The sequence below is a fragment of the Fusarium coffeatum genome (genome assembly GCF_003316985.1).
Source record: "Fusarium coffeatum strain FIESC_28 chromosome Unknown BRIP53273_contig_113, whole genome shotgun sequence".
NCBI classification, from domain to species: domain Eukaryota; kingdom Fungi; phylum Ascomycota; class Sordariomycetes; order Hypocreales; family Nectriaceae; genus Fusarium; species Fusarium coffeatum.
In genome coordinates this window covers 206,030-219,272 of record NW_022157906.1, presented here as the reverse complement: position 1 = coordinate 219,272, position 13,243 = coordinate 206,030, and the positions used below count along the sequence as shown (strand labels likewise).

The 13,243-nt window shown below is 47.8% G+C and overlaps 3 protein-coding genes across 3 annotated transcripts; 1 reads left to right on the top strand and 2 right to left on the bottom strand.

Annotated features, from left to right (window-relative positions):
• Nucleotides 1-478: 478 nt before the first annotated feature.
• Nucleotides 479-3,324, top strand: FIESC28_05323 (uncharacterized protein; the record flags this gene model as incomplete). The annotated part of the gene is made up of 5 exons (XM_031159470.1): nucleotides 479-849; nucleotides 899-986; nucleotides 1,741-2,248; nucleotides 2,302-2,388; nucleotides 2,447-3,324. The coding sequence occupies 5 exons, from the start codon at nucleotides 479-481 to the stop codon at nucleotides 3,322-3,324; spliced, it is 1,932 nt and encodes a 643-aa protein (XP_031016541.1).
• A 163-nt stretch (nucleotides 3,325-3,487) lies between these two features.
• On the bottom strand, nucleotides 3,488-3,835 carry FIESC28_05322 (uncharacterized protein; the record flags this gene model as incomplete). Its single annotated transcript, XM_031159469.1, has 1 exon — nucleotides 3,488-3,835. One exon carries the CDS (start codon nucleotides 3,833-3,835, stop codon nucleotides 3,488-3,490), a length of 348 nt encoding a protein of 115 aa, XP_031016540.1.
• A 404-nt stretch (nucleotides 3,836-4,239) lies between these two features.
• Nucleotides 4,240-7,458, bottom strand: FIESC28_05321 (uncharacterized protein; the record flags this gene model as incomplete). The annotated part of the gene is made up of 7 exons (XM_031159468.1): nucleotides 4,240-4,905; nucleotides 4,959-5,140; nucleotides 6,279-6,707; nucleotides 6,748-7,039; nucleotides 7,087-7,140; nucleotides 7,188-7,331; nucleotides 7,387-7,458. 7 exons carry the CDS (start codon nucleotides 7,456-7,458, stop codon nucleotides 4,240-4,242), a joined length of 1,839 nt encoding a protein of 612 aa, XP_031016539.1.
• Between the last annotated feature and the right edge of the window lie 5,785 nt (nucleotides 7,459-13,243).

The following is a 13,243-nucleotide window of genomic DNA, read 5'->3' as shown; positions in this document are numbered from 1 at the left end:
GACTCAGTTGAGGCATTCTCTGAGTCACGCTGATCGACGACCTAACTACAGTTTACGGTAAGGTAGCAAAAGTGTTCTCTACAATGTGTGAAGAAGTCTTTATTATCACGATGATTGAATGAAACAACGGAACTCTTCCTCTTATTGTGGCTTGGTGCGATGGTACACAACCTTCAACACCAGCTCACACATCTCTATAATAGGAACAGAAGCAGGCTCCGGGCCTCTTTATGCGGCCAACCTCAAAATGTGTTTGTCCATTTGATTAGACAAGGCAGACTGGAAAATGTCACAAGTGCATGATATGATAAGACTAACCTGAAGCTGAGCTGAAGCTCTCACCACTGAGTATATAAATCACCACGTTGTCCCAGTCTATTCGTGAATTTCTACTTTCAGATTCGACCCATTCCTCTCAACCCATCACATCAGAGATTCTTTGAAAGTAATGGAAGCTTGTTACCCCCATCAATCAAACATGACCGCTCAGTTCCCTCTTACCTACCCTCCAACCTGCCCACAATGCGACCAGCTTGCTACCCGCGCTAGAGTAGATGCAGGCAAGCGCAGCAACACTGCCAACCGTCCCTACTACTACTGTCAGTCTGGTCACAAGCGACAGTTTGTTACCTGGGACGACATGGAGGGCATCTCATCCCACAACCCCCGATGCCGATGTGGCTACCACAGTCGACGAAACCAAGGCAATGGACCTATTCCAAGTAAATGGTTCGCCTGTGCTTCCAAGACATGCTCCTTCAGTCAGAACATTGAGACAGATGACGAGCCTGTCTATACTCGAAGCCCCCAGAGGTCTCAGGGAAGCACTATGTCTTCCACAGTCGCTGCGTAAGTCTTTTATCACAACCATTGGACTCGGTGAATTGACAGTAAATAGATCGAGCTGCCGCGATCATGACCGAAAGAGGTCGCCATCAATGGAGGATGCCAACCTTCATGAGATTATTCAGAACATGAGCATCAAGGTTGAGCGGATGGAAAACACTATTGCTAGTCAGCGTTCTGCAGCTCAAAGCTCGGTGAACATTGATTGTTCCGTTCATGGTAGTGGCCGTTCCTCTTTCTTTCGCCGCCGTCGTTGTATCTGCGCATTTTAGTTCCGGTCTTTGTCTTCTGCCTTGTCGCTCATTTCTTTTCCGTTCTGCCCCTCCCTCCTTCATACCGAGCCTTGTTGAAGCTGTACACTCCTTCAATAGTTTTCTCTATCCCATAGCGTTAATCGTACGAGTTTGAGCTCTTTGACCTGTAGTCGTTTACTTTGATCAGTGAATATTTCTGGAAATGACTTTCAAGAAATTGCGAGGGATGTAGCAGGGCTGCCTCTGACTTTCGTGAGAGAGGTGGAAAGCGACATCCGCAACGACAGTGGCAGGTCGGTCACGCACGTAAGCCTGAACGACTCCAGCACTATTAACAAGATAGACCATGCGTATTATGTGACGAAATGGGATCTAAAAATAATCGTTTCGAAGCACTGGTGTCTGTCATTATATTACCCCTCCTTTGCCCAAAAATACCTGATGTCATCTACGTGAGATGACGTGCTGTGAGCCTTATGATTCGCCGGGGTAGGAAGGTGACAGCCTAACTGAACTTCATTCACGTCTGCAATAACTCTATGGCCTTGACCGCCTCTATCATAGTTTCAGTGTTCTCTCTGTTCGACGATCTTATTAATCGCTATCATCTTGTCTGGATGCGATCATGTCTGTATCGCAGGCTTGGCGATCAGCCGACTTAACTCCCGAGCAACTTGAAGCCTTATACGAGCCCATCCTTCTGGAGGATGCCTTGCACAAGGCCGCAACATTTCCTACTTATCCACACGAGAGCGACAACCAGTCGGCCGGAAGGTACCAAGCGGACATGGAGGACCTCGAAGCATTCCGATTTTATGTCAATAAACTCGCCCAGGTTTGCGACAATGAGCGTGGTGGGGATACAGTCAGCGCGATCGCAATACTTCGAGGCTCTACTGGCCCCAACTATGTAATTGGTTCCAACTTCAGAGATCCAGAAGACCTACAGATGACAAAGGATTTCATGCAAGCGTTGTTAGATCTTATGGGCAAGAACCCGGACAGATTGCAACCCAAAGCGTTAAGAAGCCGCGTGCTTTGGTTCATACTATCCTTCAACATTCCACGACTGCAAGAGTACCTGCAACATCTGAGTCAAGCAGTGCAGGAATGCCGAGAGAGTTGTGAAAGAAAGGAAGAAGACGAAAGTAAGTGTTTCAAGATGTTCATCCTTGGCTTCAACTTTGCTAAACCGCGGAAGATTCTGAACCTTTTAAGACCCTTATATGCTTGGCAGACAAATGCGATTTCAAACTAGATATCTCAAAGTCCAACGAAGAGGATAAATGTAAGTAATCTACCGCTTGAAGCCATGCGACCGACATGAAAGTAACTCGCCAGCTTAGCAATCAGCAACTGTGAAACAATGATCAAGGCCATTCACACCCTAGATCAAACAGAGATCTCACAGAGAGCCAAGGATGCAGAAATGACAAGGAGCGAGCCATGGTGCAAACTCCGACACTACCTTGGACGCTGGCTTTCCTACCGCAAGGCGGCTGAAGGTATTGTTACAGTTTCTGAAAGATGGCCCGATCTGTTCTTGGATTTTGAGATTACCATGGTGCCATCTGCTTCACGGCTCCAGAAGCCGAATTTACCATCCGGCCTTACGAGTTCGATCATCATTCAACACGTAGTTGCAGAAGACAAAAGCCAAGATCCAGACCTCAATCAACTAGCTGATGGTCTGGAACAAATGGGAATCGACGAGATTATCCAGACATCTCAACAATCCAGAAAGTTTAGACCAAGGCTACATGCGGAAAGTCTAGTGTACGAGTACCTTTCAACAAACGGACAAACAGCTGTAGAATACTACTGGAATCGCTGGAGTTACATCGGCAGTAGTAAGCCTACGTGTCGCCTATGCCACTACTACTTTGAAGCCCTCCAGGACGACAAGCCGGCTATTCGCTCGTCTCACTATAACCTCTATCGGAACTGGCGGCTTCCCGAGCATCACGATGCACAAACTCGAGATGAGATTCTGGATAAGATTGTTCAGAGGCTAAGGGCAGATGTGATAAAGACGTTGAAGGAAAAGAAGCTAAGGCGGAAAGCAAAAGACTCCAACACTTATTCGTCTTTCCCCGAGGACCTGCGGATGAAGGACCATACTCCAGGGTCTACAGAGAGTGACGATCGACGATCATCTGGTTCGACAGACTCGCGAGAGGCAAGCGATGGGGAATCGGAAGCCGTAACTAGTCCCACAGACTGAAAGAGTAAATGCAAGTAGTTTTTTGAAGTCTCCGCGAATCGACGCTACACATTTCTTTGAGTCCTCGAAATCACTGAATGCATCCTGTCATGCCGGAAGGTGCTATGTATTCCTTACAATGGCATATCGTCTCTCGCCATATGAAGATAACGTTTCCGAAATACTATTCCTTCCCTCCAATCTTCCCGCCGGTAGGGCTCTTTCCTGTCTCAACAGCATCCTTGGACCTTGATCCGCCGGATTGGGCGCTCGCATCCTCCGGCTTCTTCCCTTTGGCGGCGGGAGGTGTAGGACCTGGGTGCTCTGCATCGTGTGTTGCTTTCGAATTGGCACCCTGCTCCTGGGGGTTGGAGGCTACTGGGTCTCCTTTGCCGTCCCCGTAGCCCTGGGATGCATATGTGTTTCTTTGTATGAATGAGACCTGAGGGGCTTGGGACGTGATTGTGGTGCGCGCGATGACTGGGCGCAGAGCCAAAAGGCCACGGCTGTTGGTGATTCGAAGAATTGACATTGTAATTAGTAGTTTAATGACTTTTGGTGATGATAGTTTACAGTTACAAGTGGTACAAATATCGATAGCTATTGATATAGTGAGGCCGAAGAATGATCATGACATCATAGATTATTGCTCAGTCGTCATTATGCTGTATCACGGCTTGAACTGGATGTAATGATGTCAGAACCAAACCCCACTAATTTGGGGTTTGCGATGACGGTAATGCTGCATTTGATGCTCCAAATTGTATTCCGTTGAGGCAAAGCGTCACTGACATTCGCGTTCCTTTACGCGGTTCGCATCTTTGGAAGCCCCACTCTTCGACGCGTCTTGTCAGACACGCTTTTCGTATCTCGGAAATAAGCTTAAGCAGACATCGGCTTTGACTTAGCTCTCATTGGATCACTTGCAAGTCTCGCTTAAGCCTCTGTATTTCCTACAACCATTCTCATGACGTTCCAGTGGAGCAGGTCCCGGGTAGCAATTGCATCCTCGAGACTATCATGCTCTTTCCCTTTCTGTATCACTCTCTGTAAACGTAGTTCCGCAAGCTTTTTCAGCGATAGACCCTGTGTGTTACCATCATGATTGTTTCCTTCAACAACAAGCGTGTCAATAATTCGAGGATGAATCCAACGCAATGAAGTGAGATCCGAGTTTGCACCATGTCCAATGATGATTGTTTCTGGTCCTACGAATTTCCATATCAAAGCCCGAGCATTCTTGCGACCAAAGATACACCTCTTTGCATTCCGTGCTTCGCGCATTGACTTCCAGGTTACTCCAGAATACTTGGTGTTCAGGTGGCTCATCAGGACGTCAGGCCAAACGAGGTTATCGATCAGGACTTGGCTGGAAAAATAATCGATGATTGTGAGTCGGATCAACTCGCAATCGCCGGATGCTGCTGTGCCCATTTCGCAGTCGATCACAACCGCTTTGCGCGCATCCCTTCTTGTTGTGACTGGCGTTACAGAGTATTGCCAACGAGAGGACATCTCCTTGAGGGTAGATTGCTCAGGCTGGTGATTCTTTTCGTGCTTGCAAGGAGGCCCTGACACATGCGCACCACAACATGTCCATTTCTGCCACAATAGTTAGCGAGCCGTATTCCGGCTTGAATGGTAAGAAGTGTTACCTTATCCACTGTTTTTCCGTCGTGGAAGTGGCAGCGTAGTGTCGGTCCGCACGGCTCCTCCAACTGCAAATGTTCCAGTGCAAGTGAACCGATCGCGTTTGGAACATCACCTGGTGAGGCAACTGGGGGATCTTGTTTTTGGATTGATCGCTGCCGAGGCCGCTTTCCCTCCTTTGCAAGCACTAGGTAGATGGCTTAGCTCACGGACTTATGTAATAGCGGAAAGGGTATCCTACTCAGATTGCACCTGCAGCAACGTTTCTTTTTCTCAAGGTCGCTATCTGATAGTAAAGCTGTAATATAGCCCTTGGATGATAGACATTCGGAGCAAAGAACTAGACTGGAAAGAGATCTCACGTAGTACGGTTGGTCTGACACCAGCTCGCTCAAGGGCATAGTGGTGTTCGTCATGATCTATGAGTCTAGGAGGTGTGAATGTATCGCGGTGTTTTGTTTGATACGTTGAAGTAAACAGGCGATGAATGGGCTGCGATGTCGTATAAATCAAGCGTTGTTTATTCGGCTGCTGAATAGAACTGACGCTGAATACTGTGATTTACGGAACCTGAAACTAGGAAATCAGGAGGAAAAAAAAGAAGAAGAAAAAAAAAAACGAGTAGCTTTACTTTGTAGGTGGAGTAGTCTCACTTCGCGGCACAGCCTGAACCTTCATGCTGTGGGAGGCCGACCAAGGCGTTAATTCACCCATAACCCTGTTGCGGGGTAGGGCTTCAACGAGGATTGGGTATGCCTGCATAACTGAGCTATAAACAATGACTCACTTTCTTTTCGTCAAATGGATCACTCAGTGGTAAGCCATCGTTCCCGACAGACTACAGTTCACCAGGTATGTATCAATAAACGCCATTGACTATATATTAAGACTGTCAAGGAAAAGATGCAAAAGATTTGATAAAAAAGAACGTACTTCCTATAACCATTTCGGTGCTAATCATCCAAGCACTTCCGGGTTCAAACAAATGGAAGCAACACAACAAGGTTTGCTTCCCTTCAATATGTCCAACGTATATCCCAACATCTGCCCGTGACAAAATAGCTCTCAGCTTATAACCTTGGAAACATCAACCTTGTGCATTTCTGGAGAAAACTTGCATGTAGCCTTGCTGCATGAACAGTTGTGGCCGTACAAGCAAGTGACATCACGACACTGCAGCCCAGCGTTACATACCCCCCTTCGAACTTCACGTCGAAAAACCAACTTTTCCTCCTCGGATAGTGGACCATGAGAATACTTGCAGGAGGAGTTTGAGCATGACCCAGATAGGTGGTGTAAGCGACAATACCGCATGCCGACCTTACCAACCTTGTGTTGCCAGCTATCCAAAGCTTGTTGCTTGGGTTTTCGCAGGTGGTCGTCAATTCTGCATCCGGCAGAGTTCAACCGTACCGACCTCTCTGCTTTAGTCTTTCGAGAACTCGCATCTGCTTTTGACCCCACCGTAGAGGCCCACGACGAAGAACTCGAAACCGATGCCGATAGTTCTGGCGTTGGTGCCAGGTTCTGCACCGGTATAGATTTGAAAACATTTTCTATCTGGAAACTTTTGAAAGGCAGATCACGGAATTCTCGACCAACGCTAAGACCATGGAGAAGGGTAACTCGATCAACCATGGAATCGTCATGGGCATAATCCTCCAACAGTCGCACATAAGAGTTGTCATGACAAGCCCCAAAGATGATATGACGACATGTAGGGTTTCCGACAAACTGCTTGAAACAACCTGCTTCTGGGTGAGTCAAGTGAGTGGTCAGAGATATGCAACTTACCTGAAATCTTCTTATCCGCCCGATCTTTACCACTACCAACGAGCAAAAAGTCGGTATACTCGGATGCTTGCGTGAAGTCTTTTGCGAATTCCACTAGATCACGCGGTGCATTGATGACGCCAGATGAAGCGAGAAAGTGGGACAAACCAGCCTCGTTAGCATATGCCTTGATCACGATAGGGCATTCCGGCAATTCAGGTCTGCTTGCTTGCAGAAAACTTCGGACTTCATCGCTTAGATCAAGGGCTGCCTTTCTACCACCTTCACCGTCGGCATAGTATTCATCTTTGAACTAGAAACGGTTAGCCATTTGTGATGCGAGGGATCTATACTGCATACGATATACGAATCGGCATCGGCGTCAATCAAGACTAGAACAAATGAACTTCGCTCCTAGAACTGGTCAGCATTTATAAAAGGTGTCAACGATTCAATCATACCATGGATTGCTGCAACTCTTCGAGTTTGACGCGCGACTCATCTGCGTCTTGTTGCGTAAAACGTCTCGCAACCCGCTCAATTTCGAGATCCCGGACGGCATCATCATATTTACCAACCAAATCCTTGATTTGATAACTCAGATCCTATGACAATTAAGCATGGTATCGAGACATGGGGCAACAGTAGATGTCAAAATACCTGCAACCGGGCGACCTGCCCTTCTTCTGCAATCTTGAAGGCGGCGAAATCTTCCGCCAGTTTCCCACTCATTGTAAGGGACCGACTCTGGGTATGTATTGAACCTGCAGGCAGCTTTGCAAACGAAATAACGCATATATATCACTTTGCCACGTGATTAACGACGGTTGGTTCGAGAATTCTTGTGCAGCCAACAACAAATTCGTAATTTCCTCTGTTCAACCTTGTATCTGCCTACTCGCCGCAGCGCTTAAAGTAGTCGGCCGTTCATCGCGACCAACAGCTTAGAGTCCTGCAGCACAGCCTGGGACTCATAGCAGGGATGGCTTCCAGAGCGTTTAGCGCCCAAAAGTCCAGCAGGGGCTCAATGTTTATCAGAAGCATAATTAATAACTCTTTCAATAAGTTTGCCAACGTCCAGGTAATCGCCGTAGCGATAACAAAATCCCGGTTTTCTATTACTGCAAGTAGTTGTACAAGCTGCCAGAAGATCTACACCGGGCCGGGCCGCTTTAGACTGATAATCCAATGAACGGGGGTCGAAGTGGATGTGCTTGTCTTGACGTTCACCTTCACTCTTTGACTCTTAGGCTTCGAACACGCCACAGCAGACGCGTCTTAATTGTGCTTGTTGTGCTTGATCCTAGATATTGACCCCGCTTCCAACCCAACACAAACATGGATTGGGCTCAATAATCTGGGTAGCTGCAGTATGCCGTTGGTTATTTATGAGAGGTAAGATTACGCAGCTATTTCCTGTTTTATTTATGTAGGCAGGACCTTACGGCCAATAGCAGACAGGAGTCACTCTTTCGTGGCTCCATCCTCGCGTTGGACTTTGAAACCCGGCTGAGCCAACAGTGTTGGGTGTGGCTCTGCTACCCTTGCGCGTTCTAACCACTAACTGCTCCCTGCTAGGCGCCCATACCCGCAGTGTATTGCGGGGGTTGAAAGACACCTCAGTTTATGCCTATCCTGCAATACTGCCTTGGTGCTTTGACTTCGAGTCATTTTTGTCTTCCCTTGAAAGGGAATGTTACTCTCGTCGGGACTCGTGTCTTGACGTTCTTGCTCTTTTCCATCAGACATCGTGGAGTAGTCTTCCCGTCCCTAGCGAGCTTCCAGATTTCTAAACCGATACGCAGCACACAGAACGCTACAAACACCAACCGTTTACTGGCCGATAGTGATGACCACAATGGGTCCACCGTGGTTATCAGAGTGTGTTCCCCTTCAAATATCATGCATAGGCCGCTTTCTTGCCCTGGTACTGATGATACATGGTTGGTTTGTTTGACAGTCACAGCTATTCTGACCTTGCCCTGGTTTGCGACTTATACGAATCGGGAACGTGTTTCATTTTCCATTATCGCCTTTCCATGTCATATACGCATTCCATCTTCCCAAGGCCGTGTTGACTATAATACCTGGCGGAGCAGGAACCTGAGCAAACCGCCGTGGTATGCGCTCTGCTTAGGAAAGAACCTTTCGCTCTCAATCGTATAATTTTGTAGCTGCTTCAAATTCTTAAAAACCGTAACCGGCAACCCAGTGTTCGCAGTCTCGACAAGATCAACCAAGTTAACATGTGTCTGGCGTACACGCTAGACCGAATCAATGCCCTGATAATCTTCAAGAGAAGAGTGGAAGACATGGAACCTACCTCGCGACATGCTTCCAAACGTGTAGGGGCTGGGTCGATGTTCAGCACATGACAAAGCTTCTGCCAATTCTCGAGATTGTCGGGATCTGTTCCATAAATATCGTTGAACTGTTTCACCATCGCTGCTTTGAACTCTCGCTTCGCATCTTTAGCATCATCCTCATCCCCATCCCAGTCAAACAAATCGCTCAATCTATTGAACTCTATCCAAATCGGGTTTGAAGAGTTGTAATCGAATTCAGGATACCCAGAAAAAAACAGGTCGATATGGTCGAGAGATCTCGTAGCTCTTTTCTTTTTAGCCTTTCTTGAACGCTTTGGTTTCTTCCTGGCAGTTGTGGATTTCTTATGTACAGATAGAAATTAGTCGGTCTAAGATTCTATGTAACGCGGACGTGTACCTACGCCTGTCTGGTCTGCTGATTGTCCTTCGTGACGAAACAAACAATTCGACCCGAACCGACAGGTGCCAGATGCCAAGTACAGCCGACAGGCCTGGTTCGATCTCTGGGCGCTCATCGCACATATAAAGAAAGCCGGGTGGTTAAAGGGTTGAAACGGGATAAGCAGAAGACAGCTTGTGTGCTGTGGGTTCGACTGCTGTTATAAGTCGGTGGTAGACCTGGGCATCAAGCCTGCAAATGTCGCTGTTTTTGCCATAAATGCCCAACCGATCTGCAACCGATCTGGCCAATGCTTCAAATGGCTGACGACTGGCGTACATAGAGAACACGTCATATGGGAACGTACCGGCCAAATGTTTAGCTGCGGTTGGACCAGGGTGCAGCTATTGATGCGGGAGGCCGACCTGGTGCGTGAGGTAGGCCTCCCTCCTCTCGACCGGCGACCTCCACGTGCTCACCCAACACTGATCTTATTCTCGTTTATTCTCGTAGGTTTGCGGGAGAGGAAGATATCTTTTCACCGTTTACTCTAGATACTCGCGACAATTTGATTGGCGTCTAAAGCTACAGAATCCGAGTTCACTGTAACCCCGCTCTAGACCTTCCTCCAGATAGACGCTCCAAACCATTGGAGGAAAACAAAGGTGTTTCTCCTGACGACAGGGATAGTAACATGAACCTTGCCATATTGTGCGCTGAAAATATCAGTCTTCTTTTTGTACTGCACAGCGTCCCAAGCGTACCGAAAGTCACACCATTCTGTAAAGCTCCGACCAGCGAAACAGGGTACAGCTTACCGTTCGAAAAAGAACGGGGACTTGCCAGTACTTTGGCGTTCCTTTCAAGCATTCGAGAAGATCCGAATAGGATCCCTGCTTTATGTATCGAAAGCGTTCCTGGCTGTTGTGCCCTCAAAGTTCATGTTGCCGTTAATAAGGATAGCTTTGTTGATGGCGACACGCATCTCAGGGAAATGAACCGGGCGTTAAGCAAGATACTTGCGCCACTTTCGGCTTTTTCAAATAGTGAGTGCATTGAACCGGATTGCGATATTTACGGCAAACAGTTATGCCCTAATCACAAATTAGCGGATGACCAAGATGCCAGGAAGAAGACTGTCTTCGATGCGATTGTAGCCGTCTGTGAAGAGCGAATCCTTAGCCGTCTTCATCTCCGTTCAAGCAAGAAACGGAAGATAAAAAAGCCGGCGGTTGAAACTTTGTCACTAGCTATAACATCCTTGAGAGAGCTTCACAAGAAAATATCGAGCCGAGGGGGGCTGGTCGATTCAGCATCAAAGTTTGAAGACAGAGCGAATAGTGTTATCAAGATTATTACGGCATGGACTAAGCACCAAACTACAGCTCGCCTGCGAGATGTCGTGGAAGCAATTCACGCATTATGGATGACAGAAAGACTCGATGAGTTGCTCGACTGCATACCAAACAACCTCATGGACCCTGACCTAAGGGACAGCTTACACAATATGATCCGGAAGGTCGCCAGGTACAAGGAAGCTGCTAGGTACCTGTGTCGATTGGCAAGGAAATTCCCATGCGTTCGGAGGATGGGAGTTGTTTCCGTGACTCTACAACGGGAAATGTTCACCAAACCTGAGGTCGATGGCTACGCACCTTCTTTGTCTGCTACATTGCACCGAATCAGTAGTAAACACGGCAGTTCTGCTATACTTTCCAAAATCTGCACCTTATTAAAGGTAGACACAGTGCATGCTGAACGCTTGTTCTCCGATCATGTACTTAGGGCTCTTCAAGGCGCGAAGGTCCATGCTGAAATCCAGCTGTTCTATCACATCGACATGCTCCATTTGACCCGACCGCCACGTGTGGTCTGTTCAAGTAAGGATGCTTGCTATCTCTGCGACTTCTTCATCACCACTGGCACCAAATTCCACAGTCCAAAATGCCATGGGAGGCTCTATCCTGGCTGGCGACTACCAGCGTTACCTGTTCAGGATGAAGCACAGAGAAGATTCAATGACCGTCTAGAGCAGGAAGTCTGCAAGAGCGTCACAAACCTGCTGAAAACGAGGAAGAAGTTTTCATTGCCGGATCCTCGAGAAAGCACAATTCTTACAATCAGGCAATCAGATTCAACGTTGGCCCCACCATCCCACAACCTGGATGCGGCGAGAGATGGCTCTAACATGACCTCCGATAAAACTGGTAGTGACGACTCGAATCCAAGTACAATAACGCTCTCGGATAACTACTTACAAGCGACCGAAGATATTCTGGAACACCCCGTCACTTGCCATGATGGGAACACGGCCAGACAAAGTATTGTATCGGACACAAGCCACGACCAAAGCCAAGAATTGTTGTTATGTGGCATTCAGGGTGATGCCAATCAGAAACATGGCCCTAAGCGGAGCGATCCAATCACCCTTCGTGTTGCCCCGGATAATGTGTCGTGTTTTCGTTTCGGCCCAATAAAGCTCTACGTGGAATACTCAATGGCCCACGATGGGACTACAGGGGATGTTGGAAGGGAGCTAACATTTGATGCTGAATGGATTACGGATGTTGAGGACCAATCAACCAACAGTTATTCTGAATCATCCTTGATTGACGTCGGAGAGTCTACATACACGGCATCCCTTCCCTTAGATAAGCTCAACCAACTGGATATAAACCATGAAGGAAAGGTGTTGAGAATTCGACTACATCCTTCAATCAAGCCTCTCCCCGTCGACGAATAAGGACCTCAAAAGGAGTAGCAAAGAAGTGAGCTCTTCGTGGTCATCAAGTCCTTGACCCTCAGGTCCTCCGCCATGTCTTTCATGAGCACGATATCATTGAGTGATGCGGAGGGAGGTGTGGTTACGTTGACCTTGTCCTGGGTCTTCCTTACAGGGATATCGGTATATCGTGTCTTGGGCCTCTCCTCTTGCCAGAGCCACCACAGGCGATCGATCTGAGTACGGTGAAGAAGATGTGGTCTGATAATTTAGCCGCGTTACTCGGGTGCCAAAGTGTTGAAAAGGATATTATTTTACTATTGGGAGAGTTTTTGGGACCCATACCACCACCTAGGGAGCGGTGGATGGCACAGCAAGGACCGCCCTCCATGTTGTAGCGATATTCGTTGTAGTTATCTGGACTTTGCCGGTAGTTTCCTTCTTGCGATATCCTGCCAGCATGTTTCCGACATCCGGGCAATTGACCTGCTAGCATACATACAGTGTACTGGAGAATATGGTACTGCCGTACTGGATAGATGCGGGCGACAAGGGAAGGGGGCAGTTATGCAGATTAACCTTGAGCATACCTGTCAGGCCTGCGGCTTGGACCCTTGACATTGTAGGCTGTCTGAACCCCGCAGTGTTGCCTTGTTGCCTTAGCTCTGATCGAGGGCTTTTGCACTCGTTTGCTTATGCTGGCGAGCCTGTTAGCTCTTCGAGGTCGTACCTCGCCTGCAAACGTGGGTCGGGCGAATGCAGTTGGGTCTATGTCCACCGGCCCAACCAAGACCCGCGCCGTCACAGGGCACAATACAAGGAATCTGACTTAACATCCCCACATGTAGCTGGCCTCAATCCTACTAGCGGACATGCCGACAGAGTGAAGTGAAGACATTTATGGCAATGGTCATTGCCGTATAACGCAATTCAACAGTGTTCATGTGTACCATAGACAAGTCACTGATGCTTGGTGTACATAATGAACACATAATACAGGCTAGAACCGACTCACGCATAGCTTACCCGTAGCGTAACGCTACTCCATACAGTCTATTATTGGCTTTGACTCAGCTGCAGCGGCATATA